This window comes from Delphinus delphis, chromosome 2 (assembly GCF_949987515.2).
Source record: "Delphinus delphis chromosome 2, mDelDel1.2, whole genome shotgun sequence".
NCBI classification, from domain to species: Eukaryota; Metazoa; Chordata; class Mammalia; order Artiodactyla; family Delphinidae; genus Delphinus; species Delphinus delphis.
Genome location: NC_082684.1, coordinates 138,485,869 through 138,504,724, shown reverse-complemented (window position 1 = coordinate 138,504,724; position 18,856 = coordinate 138,485,869). Strand labels below are relative to the sequence as shown.

General features: G+C 40.5%; 1 protein-coding gene across 2 annotated transcripts in view; it reads left to right on the top strand.

Annotated features, from left to right (window-relative positions):
- The window catches only part of TRIP4 (thyroid hormone receptor interactor 4), a 69,673-nt gene that overhangs the window by 28,572 nt on the left and 22,245 nt on the right, over nucleotides 1–18,856 (top strand). For both annotated transcript variants that reach the window (XM_060005789.1, XM_060005788.1), the window contains 3 exons: nucleotides 4,005–4,192; nucleotides 7,712–7,836; nucleotides 8,975–9,066. In XM_060005789.1, coding sequence (XP_059861772.1) covers nucleotides 4,005–4,192; nucleotides 7,712–7,836; nucleotides 8,975–9,066 — 405 coding nt within the window. The remainder of the gene's footprint in view (nucleotides 1–4,004; nucleotides 4,193–7,711; nucleotides 7,837–8,974; nucleotides 9,067–18,856) is intronic.

Below are 18,856 nucleotides of genomic sequence, written 5' to 3'. Positions count from 1 at the left end.
GGTTTCACCCTTTCTTAAACACTATCCCTTCTGAAAGTTCAAATATATCCATATTCTGTTGAAATCTTGAAGCTTTAAAAATTTAGACTCTTGTCATCGTCTTGTGTTCCTCATGCTACTCTTTCCTGTTACCTTCCCACAGGCAGCTTCTGCTTAAGTCACATACTTGACCTCCTAAGCATTCTCTAGAGCCCCTGGGAGCTGTTCAGTGAGGAATCATCATTGCTTTTTCTCAAGCCAATCTTGGCTCCTTCATGTTTTGACACTCACTCCTTCTCTCCAGCCATTCATGCTCCTGCTACTTTGACCCCTTTGACACCTCAGAAAACTTTAGAATTACCGGTCTTAGATGGTAAGTGAGGTTGGTTAAATTGGGAGCCTTTCTTACAACCTTGATTGGGGTTTGGGGAGCTTTTTAAAAAACAAAAGTTTCCTTATCTCCAAGTGAAATCCCACACCAATGTTTGGATTTATAATGTGGCCTAGACCAATGTGTGGTTTTTTTGGTTCTGTTTTTTTTTTAGCATCCCTTGAGAGAATAAATGATAATGGAGAAGAACAATTTCACAAGGTCCTGGCTTCCCTTGCAACACAGTAGCTTTACTTGCTTGCTTTTATATGCACCTTGGTACTGTCAGCTCAACAGATGGTGTCCTTACGGGCAATATTGGTACCTGCAGAGAAAAGACATCTTGGTCTCCTCTCGCATCAGTCCTAGGTTAGACCCTGTCCAGCCATGCAGGGGTTTATGAGTGCTGCAGCAGTGAGCATAATAATCATTTACCCAGTGGACCTAAAAGACATACCAAGTGAAGTAACTTTAAATAATTGGCTTGGAGTGCCTAGTAGCCAGGAAGTGGCTTTTAGAGATACCCAAGGTTGAGAGGGTATTTTTTTAAACCATATGCTATAGATGATGCAAAAGTAGGGTTTGCTCTCTTCATGTCTGCTCCTTCCAAATAGATGTGTGTCCAAAAAAGCTGTTTTTCCCCCCATTCCTCTACCCTGCCACCCTGTTAAAACAAACAGGCATTTATGACCCCACTCCTCAATACATGTAAAATTTGTACAGAAATATCTTCTACGAAAGTGATTTGTAATCTATAGACTTCATACCTGGGAGAGGTCTTGAGATGTAAAATCCCATCCTTTAGGTTGTGGGGTTTTTTGTTTTCTCCAAACAAATCTGATCTTTAAAGTTCAAAATAAAATAAATAATTTTAAAAGGGATTATCATGAGAAATGGAGTAGTTAGGTAGATAGAGTCAGATCACTAAAGAGTTAAGTGTTTAGCTAGGAAGATTTCACATTTTTACTTTGTAAATAAATGTGAATCATAGAATGTTCTTGAGTAGAGAGATGCAATCAGAGCAGTGCTTTAGGGAGTTTGACTGGAGATACTCATTCAGCACTGTATACATGCCAGGTTCTTTGCTAGGTGCTGGGAAATTAAAAAGTAAGAGCCCTTAAAGTTTTTAAGGACTTCAAATTTAGTGGGAAGATGTGTTTGAATACAAAGAATTTCAGTTCCTTAAGATAATTGCTATGATAGACACATGTCATGGATACAGTAGGAGTTTAGGAGAGAGATTATAAACTCACAGAGGAGTCACAAAAGAAATGGTTTTTGAGAGGTGACTTAAGGGATGAATAGGAATTTCCAAGCAGACAAATTTGGGGAGGGAATTCTAGGTAGGTGGTATAACATGTAGAAAGGCTTAGCAGCTTGAGAGCATCGTAGGTTGGGAGAACCACAAGTAATTAAGTACTGTTAGAAATTAAACTGCGCTAGTAAGTGTATTAGTTTCCTAGGGCAGCCATAACAAAATACCACAGCTGGTTGTCTTAAGACAACAAATTTATTCTCTCACAGTTCTCAACACTGAAGTCAAGGTGTCGGCAGGGCCATACTCCCTCCGAATGTCTATGGGAGAACTGGGAGAACGCTTCCTTGCCTCTTTGAGGTTCTGATGGCCCCAGGCATCCCTTGGTTTATAGCTGCGTAACTTTATTCTGCCTTTGTCTTTTCATGGACTTTTTCCCTATATGTCTTTGTCTCTGTGTGTTTTCTCCTTTTATATGGATATCAGTCACTGGATTGGTGTCCACCCTAATCCAGTATGACTTTATCTTAAGTTGATTACATCTGTTTCCAAATAAGGTCAATTTCACAGGTTCTGGGAGGACATAAATTTGGGACAGATGCTACTCAGCCCAGTATAGCAGGTAACATCTTACCATGAAAGTCCTTATGTCTCATGCTAAGGAGTTTAGTTTTATTCTACAGTAGGCAAGGAAGAGTCCTTGAAGAACTTTAGCAGACAATTGGCATGACTTCCGTGCCTATGTAGAGAATGGATTAGAGGGAAGACTAAGACAGAAGCAGGGAAATTGCTAGGAAGATTATTGCAGTAGGGACTTCCCTGGTGGTCCAGTGGTTAAGAATCCACGCTTCCAGTGCAGGGGGCACAGGTTTGATCCCTGGTCGGAGAACTAAGATCACAAATGCCACGCGACCAAAAAACAGGTTATTGAGGTAGCACAGTGGGAAGATGATGAGGGCCCAATTTAGTGTTGCAGTTAGTAAGGCAGTAGAGAGTTACTTAGAGGCTAAAAATGGAGATGAGACTAGTTAGCAGGCTCTAATATAGTGTTATTGAAAGACAGTAAGATTAAGTTAGGAAAGTAGCTGTGAAGTAGAAAAACAGGTAGTATAAACAAAAACTGTAATAGAGATAGAACAGACAATTTGGGCCTCGGGATTGTTCATACTCCAACAGTTTTATGAAATCACCTATTTCCCCTATAATAGATCAGTTCTGCCTCTGTGTTCCCGCTTAAGGACTTAAATCCCTGTGTAGTATTTACTTAAATCTGCTTTATGTTTTGGATAGTTATTTATGTGTCTGTCTTCTCATAGAACTGTAAGTTCCTTGAAAGCAAGAACCATATCTTTTTTATATTTTATATGTCTCCCTACTTTATATGCTTTTCACATATACTGAGTTAAATAGTAAATGTTTGTGTGGTTTTTTTAAGCTATGAAACAATTGATTACAGTCATAAAATTTTATTGCAGAAAGATTCTTAGAGATTCATTTAGTCCAACTCCATCATTTTACAGTTGAGAAAACTGAAACCTTTAGGGGTTAAATGATTGCTTGGAGTCTCTAGACTACCATTCTAGTATTTTTGTTTTCCCTATAAATAATTAAATAAAACATCAAAAAATCAACACACCTAACTCTAAACCTCATCATCCTAATAGAGCCTTTTTTTAAAAAAAATAATTTTCAGAGCACTCAGTCTTCTTGCTCTGGAAGAAATGTTACCCCTTGTCATTCTCTGACTGAACTACTGCCAAGACTCTTTAGTCTCCTGTAATTATCTGTACCCTGTAATTTTGTGTTCTCTTTACATGATGGGAGCCTTGTTTCAGTAGTGCTTCATCCTGTCTTTTGGGGGACAAGTTGTTCATTTCAGGATAAGAGAATACTTCATGCATCCAATAGTCAGAACTGCTGCCCCCCGAAAGCATCTGTTTGGCTTTAGCATGGTAACAGTATGTGACCCTGTCCCTTAAGCACATGAAGAATGTATGGACCAAAATGTTGAACCTTCATTTGTTGAACCATAATTCCCAGAATTATACTGGGAAATTGTCCAATATGGATCATTAATCATTTTAAAGTGGAAATAATTACAGACCAATTATTTGGTCTGATGGTTGTACTGTTGCTGGAATTAGGAAGCTGTGTGTGGAGAATTCAACATTATCTAACTATCCTTTAAGACGGGACCATGTTATCATACCTGGGACTCCTACTGAATTTATACCTTCTGTACGTTTTTTGACCCTGTTTCAGACAAAGATGGGATACATTTTTCTAAGAGAATGTTTCCAGTACGATTCATTAATATTAGAATTCATCTCATTTTGTGTACCTACCCCAGATTTTTCCCTTGTCAGACAAAATTATATGTTTGGTTTCTTTCCTGTATAGTGGATAGATCAGACGGGTGCAGCCTCACAGAAGAAGTCTTTCCATTCAGCAGGATCAGGACTAGAGTTCAGTTCATGTCGGCATCAGTTTCGAATCCAGGACCAAGAATTTCAGGAAGGCTTTGATGGTGGCTGGTGCCTCTCTATGCATCAGCCTTGGGCTTCTCTGCTTGTCAGAGGGATTAAAAGGTAAGGGCAGAAATGAGGCGGACTTCCCTGGTGGTCCAGTGGTTAAGACTCCGTACTTCCATTGCAGGGGGTGTGGGTTCGATCCCTGACCAGGGAACTAAGATCCCGCATGCCATGCGGTGCAGCCAAAAGATAAAAAATTAAATTAAAAAAAAAAATAGTAAGGACAGAAATGAATCTTGGAAGATTTTACATAAACTTGGACTGGAATTCATCTGGGAGGACATAAGTTTGGGACGGATGCTACTCAACCCAATATAGCAGGTAACACCTTACCAAGAAAGTAATCTAGCGATGATTTATAATACTCTGCAGCACATAGAACTTTAAGCAATGTATTCATGTTATGGACTTGTTCTTTACTGAATAGCTTTAAAAAAACTGAGGTTAGAAGGACTAAGGATCCTAGTCATAATAAAGAATAGAACATAAGTTTTTTCATCTTTGGAAGGAAGTCTATTGAGAAAACTTCTCTTGGCTTTGCCTTTGTACAATAATATATCACTCAGCAACCTTAATGGTTTGATCCTATTGGAAATTCAAAGTTTTTATGCCTATTTGTTAGTTTTTTGAAGACACCAGCCTAACTGATTTTGTTTTTCTATCTATACATCTGTCTTTTAATCTGAGTAACCATATTGAGAAGCTATCTTACCACAGATTCCTTTTCTGCAAAAAGTGGGGGAAGTAGTGAGGGATAAGTAGAGGTATTATAAAGTTAAGTCGTGGTCCGTGTTAGTGATGGTAATAGCTTACTATTCCATGGTTTCATATGTTTCTTCTCAATGCAACTTTTAAAAAATAGTTCTTTCCTTTGCTTTTATAAATGTAAATAGAAAATTGATAAATACAGAAAAGCAGCTAGAAAAAGAAAGATCATCTATAATTCCACCACCTAGAAACAGCTACCGTTAGCATTTTGGAGTATTTATTTATATTCTTTTCCTGTGAAAATTGTTACATAATGAGGTCATAATATATATTTACGTTTATGTTTTTCTTCTTTCACTTATCATTACATGTTCATTTTCCCTTGTTTTCTCAGTTTTATTGAGATATAATTGATATATAACATCGTCAGGGTGTACAACATAATGATTACATATATATATATATATTGTAAAATGATCACCACAATAAATTTGGTTAACATCCATCACCTTGGGCTTCCCTGGTGGTGCAGTGGTTGAGAGTCCACCTGCCGATGCAGGGGACACGGGTTCGTGCCCTGGTCTGGGAAGATCCCACGTGCCGCGGAGCGGCTGGGCCCGTGAGCCATGGCCGCTGAGCCTGCGCCTCCGGAGCCTATTGCTCCGCAACGGGAGAGGCCACAACAGTGCGAGGCCCGCATACCGCAAAACAAACAAACAAAACAAAACAAAACATCCATCACCTTGCATAGTTACAAATTTTTTGTTTCTTGTGATGAGAACCTTTAAGATCTATTCTCTTAGCAACTTTCAACTATACAATACAGTATTGTTAACTGTAGTCACCGTGCTGTACATTACATCCCCAGGATTTATCTTATAATTAGAAGTTTGTATCTTTTGACTACCTTCATCCAGTCTGTTCTCCATATTTATGAGTTTGTTTTTTTCAGATTGCACATGTAAGATCATAAAGTATTTATCTTTCTCTGACTTATTTCACTTAGCATAATACTTCAAGGTTGATCCATATTGCTGCAAATGGCAAGATTTCATTTTCTTTTATGGCTGAATAATCTTCATCCATTTTCTTTATCCATCCATTCATTGATGGACATTTACATGGTCTCCATGTTTTGGCTATTGTAAATAATGCTGCAATGAATGTGGGGATGCAGATACCTCTTTTTTCCTTCTTATTTTATCTCTTAGAATTTTATATCCCTGGGAGTGTCCTAACTCATAACAATAATAATGCCTTATGTATTTATATTTAAATAGAATTTTACAGTTTTCAAAGCAGTAGCTGTATTGAAGTAGATCAGACCAGTATTATTACAATCTTGAACGCCTAAGCAGGCAAAGGTAAAGGAGCTTGCTATGAATTACAAAGCTAGTTAGTGGCAGAGATGGAACTAGAGTTCAGGTTTTCAGAGTGCTTTTTCCACCCTTACTTTGTAAGCCTCAGTCATTTCTCTATTTCCTGAAAGAAAATTTATTATCAGAATTTAGGAACAATCATTTCTACTTTGTTGGTTTCCATGGTTAGTTGAGATTTGCCTCCTTCGTGAAGGTGTGTTATCATTTTTCTCCCCTCTTCAAGGTCAGGCTTTCTTTCTTTGGCTCCAAAGTGTTTCATAATCCATGTATGTAGTGGCATTACAACAAGTATATGTGAATCTGCTTCTGCTCCAGGGCACCTGGGCCCTCAGATGTCTATTCTTCTCTTTCAGTTCTCTGCAGTTGAGGTGTCTTCCTTTTCCAAAGTAGAAAACTAAACAGCTTGCTTTCTGCAGAGGGAATCTGAATGTTTACATTTCTCTCGTCCTGTTTTGGATCTGTGTTATCCAGATTTTCTCACTGGAAAGAACAGGATGAACAGCATCCAGCCCACAATCACTAATCCCACAGAAAGAAAGTGGGTGGTTCTGCCACATTTGTGAGAACGTTTTCCCAGTAACCCTGTGGATCATTTGGTGTAGAGGGAGAAATATATTGATTCATTCCTCATTTATTGAGTACCCACTGTGTGCCTGGTGCTCTTCCAATTCATCTATATTGGAAAACTAAGGGTATGAGAAATTCCGTTTCCCATTATAAGACAAGTATAATAGGGTTATATTATCAAGCTACTTTATTTCATTTTGTAGGAACTAAAGGAGAAACATCTTTTTGTAATCCTTGGAAAGTAGGCAGTAATACATTCTCTTGATTGCATTTTGTTATTCTACTTAAAGATTCTTTCAGACTAGCTAATGGGTTGTTTAATTATCTGCAAAGAACATAACCCTTTATAAAATACTTAGAAAATATAAATGAATGTGGTTGCAATTTAGAGTAAAGATGATAAGCATTTTTATTTACTTAAATTCTATTAAATAGTAATTATGAAGGTACTATTCTTGGGGAGTTATGTGTGGGTGAGGATTTTTCTAGTTATGTGTGGGTGAGGATTTTTCTAGGATTTTCTAGGATTTTCAGGCTGGAGAACAATGAACAAAATCTTTCATGACTCAAAGGCAAGGATTTTCATTTTTGTGGGACAACTTGGTGCCTTGAAAATAGAAGATTTGGATTGTAGAAGTCCTAAGGCTAGTGAAAGCTTCATTTCTGAGTTACAGAGATCAAGTAAAAAATAGGAACTGAGAGAGATGAATTGCCTTTGTTCTGATGATAGGGAAAACTAGAGAACAGGGTTTATACGCAAGTGAAAGGTATTGTAGGAAAAATGTTTTTTACGAAAAATACCCTTCTTGGTGAGGTATCATCTATAGATCTCTTGGTTCAACTGGATAATTTGCTGTACGTTATGAGATCTTCCAAGACACTAAAATTTAGATTCTTTCTACTAAATTTGTATTTGTTTAAGGGTGGAGGGCAGAAGCTGGTACACCCCACATAGAGGACGACTTTGGATAGCAGCCACAGCCAAAAGACCCTCTCCTCAAGAAGTTTCAGAACTCCAGACTACATATCTTCTCCTTCGTGGGAAAGGTAACAGCCATATATTCTTCTAATTTCAGTCTTACTTTGTGGAGAGAAGTCATTGATGTTCTTCTTCTTTCACCTCCTTCTTCCTGTGGCTTTTTTGTGGTTTTTTTTTTTTTTTGGCTGAAAGGGACTTTAAACTTTGTGTTTGTTTGTTTGTTTGTTTAGTAGCAAATCATGGACAGCTGTTCAAAACATTAATTCACCAAACAGTACAAATAAAAATATCCATTCCCAACACCAGAAATCAACCAACTAGTCTTAATTTTCTACATTTTTTTTATTATGAGAGTAAAATAACTACTATAAATTCTGGGATGTTTAGATTGGGAAGAACAACCGCAAATAAGACTTTTTATTATTGGGAGTGACTCCAATAGACATATGCTATTGGATTTGGACAGATCAAAGTTGGTTGACTTAAGCAGTGAGTTTTGACAGTCACCCCAAACACTCAGTTTGGATCCTAAAAAACACTTCTGACCCTTGGATGTCTTGGCTTCCTTCCTCTTATTCAGCCCATACAGTAGTTTTGAAGGTAAAATGAGAGGATAATTACAGAACCACCTTTAAAAGTTAAGAAACCAAGCTTTAGGAATTATTATTATTATTATTTGGGGGTGTGTGCACCTGCAGCATTCAGGATCTTAGTTCCCTGACCAGGGATCGAGCCCATGCCCTCTGCAGTGGAAGTGCGGAGTCTTAACCACTGGACTGCCAGGGAAGTCCCTGGGTTCTTTTAAATTCATGTTTTGACATTCTTATGTTTCTTAACTGCATTTTTATGTTTTTCTCTTGACACCTCAAGCTTGTTTCCAGAACCTGTCACCACCAAATTCTAGTCTGATCCAGTTGGGTATAGTGGAATTGATTTGTTTCGAGTGAAGTTGTGGGGTCCTTGAACTTCAATGGTATGAGGCTTATTTTCCTATAGTTTAGGATGTGGATAGTGGACTAAGCCAGCTACTCACTAAATGTTTTGCTAAAATACAAACAGTTGTGCCAAGTAAAAAGCCTCATTGTTTTCCTTATGTCCATAAATAGATAATAGAGAAAGTGATTTGTTCAGAATTGAAGACAGATTTGTGAGTTCCAGGGTCACAAAGAAGAAATTTATGTAATCCTTCTGTTATTCTCAATTTAGATGTGGAATTTCCCAATGACTATCCATCAGGTTGTCTTCTGGGCTGTGTGGACCTAACTGACTGCTTGTCCCAGAAGCAATTTAAGAATCAGGTGAGTAAAGAGTATTTCTCTGGGACAGATGCTTTGTTTGCCACAGTAGCTGACCTGTAGATCCTTCAACTCAGAGTATCCTGTAGATAGTAAGGAGCTAGAAACTGAATTTAGACATGTTTGGAGAATCTTCTAAGGAGGGAATATTGGGGAGAGAAAAGACAATGGGAGAAATGGAAAAAATTTAGTGATGCTTTGGTTCCTAGTGTGTGGAGGACTGGTACATATACATTTCTGCCTAAAAAGCTATTGCCACAATCCAGTTAATAGTGTAGAGTCCTCATCCCTTAATAAAACTTCGGCTCTTGGCAAAGAAATCCTTCATTATTCCTTGAATTATTTCAGTTAGGTAGTGGGAATGGTAGAATTTGTTATTACGTACTCTGGAACGTTTGGTCCAGACCAGGGAATTCATGAAAGACAAGTATATTTGAACTCTGATTGCCTGGACTGTGCCAGCTTTGGGTGTGTGTGTGTGTACATATTGTATGTATGTATTTTTATTTATTTTGATTACTGAAGATTGAACTGACGTAACTAGAGTACATTTTTGAACAGCAGAGGGAGCTGAAGGACTTTAGCTTAATTGGAAAATTCTTGAAATTTAGAGCCTTATGTTTAGTCTAGCAGGAATCCAAAGTGGGAAACTCCATCCTTAAAGCCTAAAAAGTCTTACCTAACAGTATGGTTTTCCTGTTTTTTGAACAGTTACTTTACACAATAGCGGTTCCATCACTGTGCTTAAGAACATATTCTTCAGCTTAATTTTCTCAGTAAATTCTTTGCTTTGCAGACTCTTCTGTGCCTTTCGTTACTGCTATTAGTGTCTGCTTTTTTTTATATAGCTGTATTAATTAATTAATTTATTTATTTATTTATTTTTGGCTGCATTAGGTCTTCGTTGCTGCACGCAGGCTTTCTCTAGTTGCAGTGAACGGGGCCTACTCTTCATTGCGGTGCACAGGCCTCTCGTTGCAGTGTCTTCTCTTGTTGCTTAGCACGGGCTCTAGACACGCGGGCTTCAGTAGTTGTGGCACACGGGCTCAGTAGTTGTGGCTCGCGGGCTCTAGAGCACAGGCTCAGTAGTTGTGGCGCGCGGGCTTAGTTGCTCCGCTGCATGTGGGATCTTCCCGGATCTTCCCGGACCAGGGTTTGAACCCGTGTCCCCTGCATTGGCAGGTGGATTCTTTTTTTTTTTTCGATGTTGGGGGTCGAAGTTTATTAGTTAATTTATTTACTTTTGCTGTGTTGGGTCTTCGTTTCTGTGCGAGGGCTTTCTCTAGTTGTGGCAAGCGGGGGCCACTCTTCATCGCGGTGCACGGGCCTCTCACTGTCGCGGCCTCTCTTGTTGCGGAGCACAGCCTCCAGATGCGCAGGCTCAGTAGTTGTGGCTCACAGGCCTAGCTGCTCCGCGGAATGATCCTCCCAGACCGGGGCTTGAACCCATGTCCCCTGCATTCTCAACCACTGCGCCACCAGGGAAGCCCTGCAGGCAGATTTTTAACCACTGCGCCACCAGGGAAGTCCCAGTGTCTGCTTTAAAAAAACAAAACAAACAAAATACTGTTCCCATCCATCTCACTCCCTCTGTTCGTTCCTCACAGGTTTTAGCCAGTAATTATTATCCCTCTAGTTTTCTGTCTCTATTTTTTTTTTTTTTAATGCCGCGCCGTGCGGCATGCATGATCTTAGTTCCCCGACCAGGGATCTGCGCTGCGAGCACAGTCTTAACCACTGGACCACCAGGGAAGTCCCTCTAGTTTTCTGTCTTTCATTTGCTTGTGGATTGCCTCCTCAGCCCTTTTCTGATTATGTATATGAGTACAGTGCTTGCGTTTTGGACTTTATGTATATGAGTACAGTGCTTGCGTTTTGGTGTGAATTTTGTGTGTTTTTTTAACATCTTTATTGGAATATAATTGCTTTACAATGGTGTGTTAGTCTCTACTGTATAACAAAGTGTGAATTTTGACTCCGACCCTTTTGTTCTGCTCTTAGTACCTGATCTAGACCTAGGCAAAACTGTAAATACATGGAGGCCCTTTGTCTTCCACACCACTTGTGCCTGTTCTATCTATCTATGGACCTTTTGCTGATTTTTTTCAATGTCTTCTTTCCTCTCCTCCCTTTTTTTCATTCTAGAAGTAATAATTGTAAAAATTCCTTACATTGGTGTAGGCTTTACAGTTTTAGAGACTCATGAAGAGCTTAGTATCACTTGATGTGTTATATTTTCTTATGAGGATATTTGCATTCTAAACGAGAACCCAGGAGCATCTGGCAGCGTGGGTGGTGTTTTGGCCGGGGCCTTCCCTTACTTTCTCATTTGTTGATCAAGCAGACCACCACTTGATACAAGGTCAAATGAATTCAATTTCTAGGCAGTTAACCAATCTTCTTTCTGCCACAAATTTGTGTTGAGAAGGGTAGGGGGCTGTAATCCTAATCTATAGAGTACCACAAGGCTTATGGGAATTAGAAATATAATTAACAAAACAAATCTTTTTGGTTTCTCAAGGGTACCTCTCTTTCAGGTCAGCATGATACTCCTACCTGAGCTTATATTCTGTCTTTTATCCTGAGGATGCTGAGGGCAGCACATAGAAGTGTAGGAATCCTCCCATATGTTCCCAGCTGGAGGTCCGGGCAACTCTTTATGAATTTCCCTGATGTGTATGACATTAGAATATCCTAAAATGCCAAAAGCCATGAGGTTTCATCAAACAGGAGCTCATATCCATTTTCCCTATGGTCAGCTTTTCTGTGGCTTTTCCCCATTCTTTCTTTTCTGTGTTTGAGAGTAGCACATGAATGTATTCACAATTGATATTAGCCCTATTTGGGGATTATTTATTGAGTGAGGATCTTACCACTTTTAAAGGTCGTAGCTTTGGTATTTGGCTGTCTTTTGGAAAATGTCTCGAGAACCTTTGGTAATCTACCTGTCTCTGTTTGAGCTAGGGTTCTGTGATGTAAGAATTGTGATTGCTTAGTCTGTTTTACCAATGTTATTCTTGTTTTTTCAAGAATGAGTTGAGAGTTTAGGGGTAATACCCCTAGACTAGCATTTCCCAAACTATTCCATGGCATAGGTGTTTTCTGGAAAAACAGGGGGGTGAGGGGTTTCTGTTGACACACACATTTGGAAAATTTATTTGGATTAAACAAATTTGTTTGTTTACTGCAGAATTTCTCAGAGCCCTGAATGTGCTGGTGTGCATTTTGACTCTGATACAATTCTCTGATTTATCTGGTGAATGTAATATGCAGTGTTCTCATACCTTTCTGACCACAACAGCCCCCACCAACATATTTGCATACTGGTATCTTGTGGTATATATATAGTTAGCAAGTGCTAGCCTAAGTATGTTTGGGTTTTTTTGTCCTCATAGGTCGGTTCACTGAGGGAGAATGATCCAGGAAACAGTTTCCTGACTTATGTCTTTCTGCATCTTCACACTCATTCCTCATCACCCAGCTGAACTGCATTTTCCTTTTTTTTTTTTTTTTTTTTACTTTTTTGGCTGCACTGCGGGGCCTCTAGGATCTTAGTTCCCCGACCAGGGATCGAACCCGTGCCTCCTGAAGTGGAAGTGCAGAGTCCTAACCTCTGGACTACCAGGGAAGTCCCATATTTTCTTTGAAAACCAGTGTGGATCTAGTAATTTTTATTTCAACTGAAACTAATCTCCTGTGTGACTTGGAACCATGTTTTAATTCTCCATCTTGTTCCTAACTTTTTCCTTCCCCAAAGAAACTCAGTAATTTACTTCCTGACCTTTCATTCTTGGCTTTTCTTTGATAAGTTAAAATATACTAAGCCCTCACTATTTTTGGCATAGTGTGATCATTTAGTTCCTTAAAAAAAAAAAAAACAGAAAAGGTTTTATTAGTGGATGTTTAAAATCAAGTGCACCACTCTATAAGTGGCTTTAAAAATATGTGCTTAAAGTGCTTTCCCCTGAGCTAAGAACTCATCTTCCTTTTGTCTTCTAAAAGTAGTATGGCTGGCATGGCCGATGTGTGCCAGAAAAAAATCCTGCTAGACCATCAGTCCTCCTGAGTAATGGCAGGGGATCTACCTAAACAAGATAGGAATGATACAGCAAAGGCTGTAGGCTCAACTCAGGAAAGAAAGGTAGATGAGAGCCATCTAGTTAAAACTTCTCCTGTACTCCCCTGGAAGAAGCCCATGCCTTGCCGGGGTTTTATCTGCCAGCAGCAGATGTAAGCTCTCGAAAACAGCAGGGAGGATGTTGACTGCAACAATGCATCAAGGCTGTGGTTTGTAACCTCAATAGTAAGGCAGTTAAAACCTTTTTTTTAACAAAGACATTTTGATTGCCAAATCCATAACCATTAGCAGCTGTGGTTTGAACAGTTCTCTAGACCTAACAAGTTGTCAAACAGAAAGTTGAGTTGGTGGCTTTTGTTTCTATGTGTCTGTATTGTGTTTGTGCTATTTATATCTCTGCCTTCAATAGAAAATCTGATTTGTCAGAAATCTCTGAGGTCATTGATTATTCTACTTCTTTTGTACTAAATCCATTCTTCTCCTGCCAGCTTACCGACCTTTTAGTCCATTTGATCATATGGCTTTTGTAATAGCCAAGATCCTGTATTTAAGGAATTACACTGAGGCAGTTCTACTGCAGGGTGCCTACAAATTGACATCAACAAAAGAATTACTGTCTTCCAGTGCGGAAGAGAGTATTACTTGTTCCCTTTTATATGAGTATCCGTGCGATACAGATCTTCAGGAAGATCGCATATATCACTTCATGTGTGGAAATCATCGGCTTCTATCACCAAAGGATTGTCCGTAAGTCTGAGAGATGAGAAATTAGAGAATGAAGGAAATAATAGACAGTATTCAAACCAGGCATTGGCATTGAAAAATGCAGAGTTCCCAAATTCTCTTTTAAATTGTGTGAAAATATCCTCTCTGTTTTACTAAGAAAACCTGCCAATTCATAGACCTAAAATGTATGATTCCTAAGAGATTGTGAGGGCTGCATCTGAGACCCAACAAAGGGGGGAACTGTGTGTCTGCAACAGCTAGCCCAACTCTAAGCAGTTCTTTAACATCACAGCTCACTTGACGGAGAAAGGGAATGTATTTTCAGAATTCTCATGAAGACTAGAATATTTACTTGAGTTTCTAGGTCAGAACAGACTGTCTTTAGAGTTGTTTGCAACCTGGGTATCAAGTGTCCACTTGATGAGTTGAGGACTGCCATGCTCACCTTTTTTTTTCGGTACGGGGCCTCTCACTGTTGTGGCCTCTCCCATTGCGGAGCACAGGCTCTGGACGCGCCGGCTCAGTGGCCATGGCTCACGGGCCTAGCCGCTTTGCGGCATGTGGGATCTTCCCGGATCGGGGCACGAACCCGTATCCCCTGCATCGGCGGGCGGACTTTCAACCACTGCGCCACCAGGGAAGCCCCATGCTCATTTTTAAATAATCCAGGAAGCATTATGCTTTCTGTTTCTTTTTTTCATTTTTTTAAAAAATATATTTATTTATTTATTTGGCTGCGTTGGGTCTTTGTCGCTGCCTGCGGGCTTTCTCTAGTTGCGGTGAGCGGGGGCTACTCTTCGTTGCGGTGCGCAGGCTTCTCATTCTGGTGGCTTCTCTTGTTGCAGAGCACAGGCTCTAGGCGCATGGGCTTCAGTAGCTGTGGCACACAGGCTCAGTAGTTGTGGTTCGTGGGCTCTAGAGCACAGGCTCAGTAGTTGTGGCGCATGGACTTAGTTGCTCTGCAGCATGTGGGATCTTCCAGGAGCAGGGCTGGAACCTGTGTCCCCTGCATTGGCAGGTGGATTCTTTTTTTTCGGTACGCGGCCCTCTCACTGTTGTGGCCTCTCCCGTTGCGGAGCACAGGCTCCGGACGCGCAGGCTCAGCGGCCATGGCTCACGGGCCCAGCCGCTCCACGGCATGTGGGATCTTCCCGGACCGGGGCACGAACCCGTGTCCCCTGCATCGGCAGGCGGACTCTTAACCACTGCGCCACCAGGGAAGCCCGACAGGCGGATTCTTAACCACTGTTCCACCAGGGAAGTCCCATGCTTTCTGTTTCTTATCCTGAAGAGAAAAAGGAAATATTAACACTCTTGTGTATTTATGTAAATTCTTTAATGTTTAGCTTTACATCTGAAAATGAACATATAACTCTTAAGATTTTCTTAATTATTTATAGATCAATAAATACTTGAGTGCCTACCATAAATCAGACATTGTTTTAGACACTAAGAGAAACAAAAAGGTGAATCAGCCATGGGTTCTGTCCTCAGAATGTTTGAAAGACCACTAGGTAGATAAGATATGTATACAACCAAATTTGTAAACAACCAAATACAAAATAAAAAGCAAAGATAACTGTCTTAAGAGAAGTAAGGACTGCCTCTGAGGAATTTAAAGGAGGGAAAGGTTGCTTCCAGGTGGGAGGAAGACTTCGGAATGTGCCTTTTTTTGTTGTTTTCCCTATGGGGACTCAGTATTTCTTCAGGATAGATTCTGAAAAGTAGAACTTAAGGGTCTAAGATACATACATTTAAACTTTGATACAAACTGGTAAGTTACAATTCTTAAAGAGGGATCTAATTTAAAATTCCACTGATGGTGTGAATCTTTCCTATACCAATACCCTGACCAAAACTGGTTATTAATAATCAATTTAGGGCTTCCCTGGTGGCGCAGTGGTTAAGAATCCACCTGCCAATGCAGGGGACAGAGGTTCTAGCCCTGCTCTGGGAAGATCCCACATGCCGCGGAGCAACTAAGCCCGTGCACCACAACTACTGAACCTGCGCTCTAGAGCCCGCGAACCACAACTACTGAGCCTGAGTGCCACAACTACTGAAGCCCGCGCGCCTAGAGCCTGTGCTCTGCAACAAGAGAAGCCACCCAGTGAGAAGCCCAGTCACTGCAACGAAGAGTAGCCCCCACTCGCTGCTTAGCCCGCATGCAGCAACAAAGACCCAACACAGCCCCCCCCAAAAAAATTAATAATAATAATCAATTTAATTTCTGCTAATAAAGTAGGTGAAAACATATTTTGTTATTTTCAGTTAATTTTCCTGATCATTGGTGACATTTATCTCTTCAAATATTTACTAGCCGTTTATATATATATATATTTTTTAATTTATTTGTTTATTTATTTTTGGCTGCGATGGGTCTTCCTTGCTGCGCATGGGCTTTCTCTAGCTGCAGTGAGCTGGCTTCTCATTGTGGTGGCTTCTCTTGTTGTGGAGCACGGGCTCTAGGTGTGTGGGCTTCAGTAGTGGTGGCACTCAGGCTCAGTAGTTGTAGCTTGCGGTCTCTAGAGTGCAGGCTCAGTAGTTGTGGCACACAGGCTTAGTTGCTCCTCAGCATGTGGGATCTTCCTGGACCAGGGCTTGAACCCGTGTCCTCTGCATTGGCAGGCAGATTCTTATCCACTGCGCCATCAGGGAAGTCCCTATATATTTTTTAAAATTTATTTTTTTATTGAAGTATAGTTGATTTACAATGTTGTGTTAATTTTGGTTGTATAGCAGAGTGACTCGGTTATACACATATATCCATTCTTTTTTTTTTTTTTTTTTTTGTGGTACGCAGGCCTCTCACTGTTGTGGCCTCTCCTGTTGCGGAGCACAGGCTCCGGACGCGCAGGCTCAGCGGCCATGGCTCACGGGCCCAGCCACTCCGCGGCATGCGGGATCGTCCCGGACCGGGGCACGAACCCGTGTCCCCTGCATCGGCAGGCAGACTCTCAACCAGTGCACCACCAGGGAAGCCCCGTTCTTTTTTATATTCTTTTCCATTATGGTTTATCCCAGGATATTGAATATAGTTCCCTGTGCTATACAGTAGGACCTTGTTGTTTATCCATTCTACTGGGTTGTCCAAAAAGTTCATTCTGGTTTTTCGTACGATGTTAGGGGACAACCCGAACGAACTTTTGGGCCAACCCAATATATGTAATAGTTTGCATCTACTAACCCCAAACTCCCAGTCCATCCCTCCCCCACCCAACCTCCCCCTTGGCAACCACAAGTCTCTTCTCTATGTCTGTGAGTCTATTTCTGTTTTGTAGATAGGTTCACTTGTGCCATATTTTAGAGTCCACATAAAAGTGATATCATATGGTATTTGTCTTTCTCTTTCTGACTTACTTCACTTAGTATGATAATCTCTAGTTGCATCCATGTTGCTGCAAATGGCATTATTTTGCTCTTTTTTATGGCTGAGTAGTATTCCATTGTATGTATGTACCACATCTTCTTTATCCACTCATCTGTCAATGGACATTTAGGTTGTTTCCACGTCTTGGCTATCGTAAATAGTGCTGCTATGAACATAGGAGTGCATGTATCTTTTTAAATTATGGTTTTGTCCAGGTATGTGCCCAGGAGTGGGATTGCTGAATCATATGGTAATTCTGTTTTTAGTTTTCTGAGGAACCTCGTACCGTTTTGAATAGTGGCTGCATCAACTTAAATTCCCACCAACAGTGTAGGAGGGTTCCTTTTTCTCCATACCCTCTCCAGCATTTGTTATCTGTAGACTTTTAATGATGGCCATTCTGACTGGTGTGAGGTGGTAGTTCATTGTAGGTGTGATTTGCATTTCTCTAACAATTAGCAATGTTGAACATCTTAGGAATGTGGCTTTTGAATTAGCCTTGAAGCGTCTTAATGATAAAATCTATCATTTTTTGATCAGTTATTATGTGCCAGACCTATTACGTATGTTATTTTCTAATCCTCACAGCAACTTGATACCAAGCAAGGTATCTTTACTCCTCTTTTAGAGATGAGAGAACTTAAGACTCAGAGTTAAGATAACTTGTGTACTGTCAGTCAGTAAATGGTAGAATTGGGGTTGCTGTTCAAGTCTTCCTACTTCCATGGTAAGAAAGCATATTCTAAGGGAGAGGGAGTAATGTGAGGTGGAAAGTCATGGGCCTGTATGGAGAATAATAGCAAACCACTTTGTTGAATGGAAAGGTATGTTGTGGTCAGATGGTAGATAGCTTTGAGTGATAAGCTACAGAGTTAAGACTTTTTTCTCTAGTCCGTTGTGGGATCCGGGAGGGGTGTTTTGAAGGCCATCGGAGCCAGAAAATGAATCTGGCAGCAATGTGGAAGATGGATTGCGGTGAAGAGACTGAAGGTAAGAAGTCTAGTGAGGGGCTTCCCTGGTGGCGCAGTGATTGAGAGTCCGCCTGCCGATGCAAGGGACACGGGTTCGTGCCCCGGACCGGGAAGATCCCACATGCCGCGGAGCGGCTGGGCCCATGAGCCATGGCCGCTGAGCCTACGCGTCTGGAGCCTGTGCTCCGCAACGGGAGAGGCCACAACAGTGAGAGGCCCACATACCGCAAAAAAAAAAAAAAAAAAAAGAAGTCTAGTGAGGAGACACTTGTCATCCAGGTTGGATATATTTTTAAAATCTGTTCTAGGAAATGCCAGTGGAATGAGACAAGAGGGGTGGGGACAGATGCAAGGTTTTATGTAGGTAGATTCAGTCACTTAATGTGACACCTTCATTTTACCTATAAGTAAACCCAGGCTTAGAGAGAAAGCAGTCTGCTTGATCTAGAAGGAATCTGCTGTAGCGTTACAACCTTGCTATCTTTTTGCAATCTGTTGAACGGCTTCTTAGTTTGTTATTCAGTGTACTTTATGAACCAGGGGGCAAATTATCTCCTAATTTAAGACGTTATTACTCGGAATATTATATAATCACACATTCAGCAAGTATTTATTGACCATCTGTCATGTGCCAGGCACTGTGCTAAA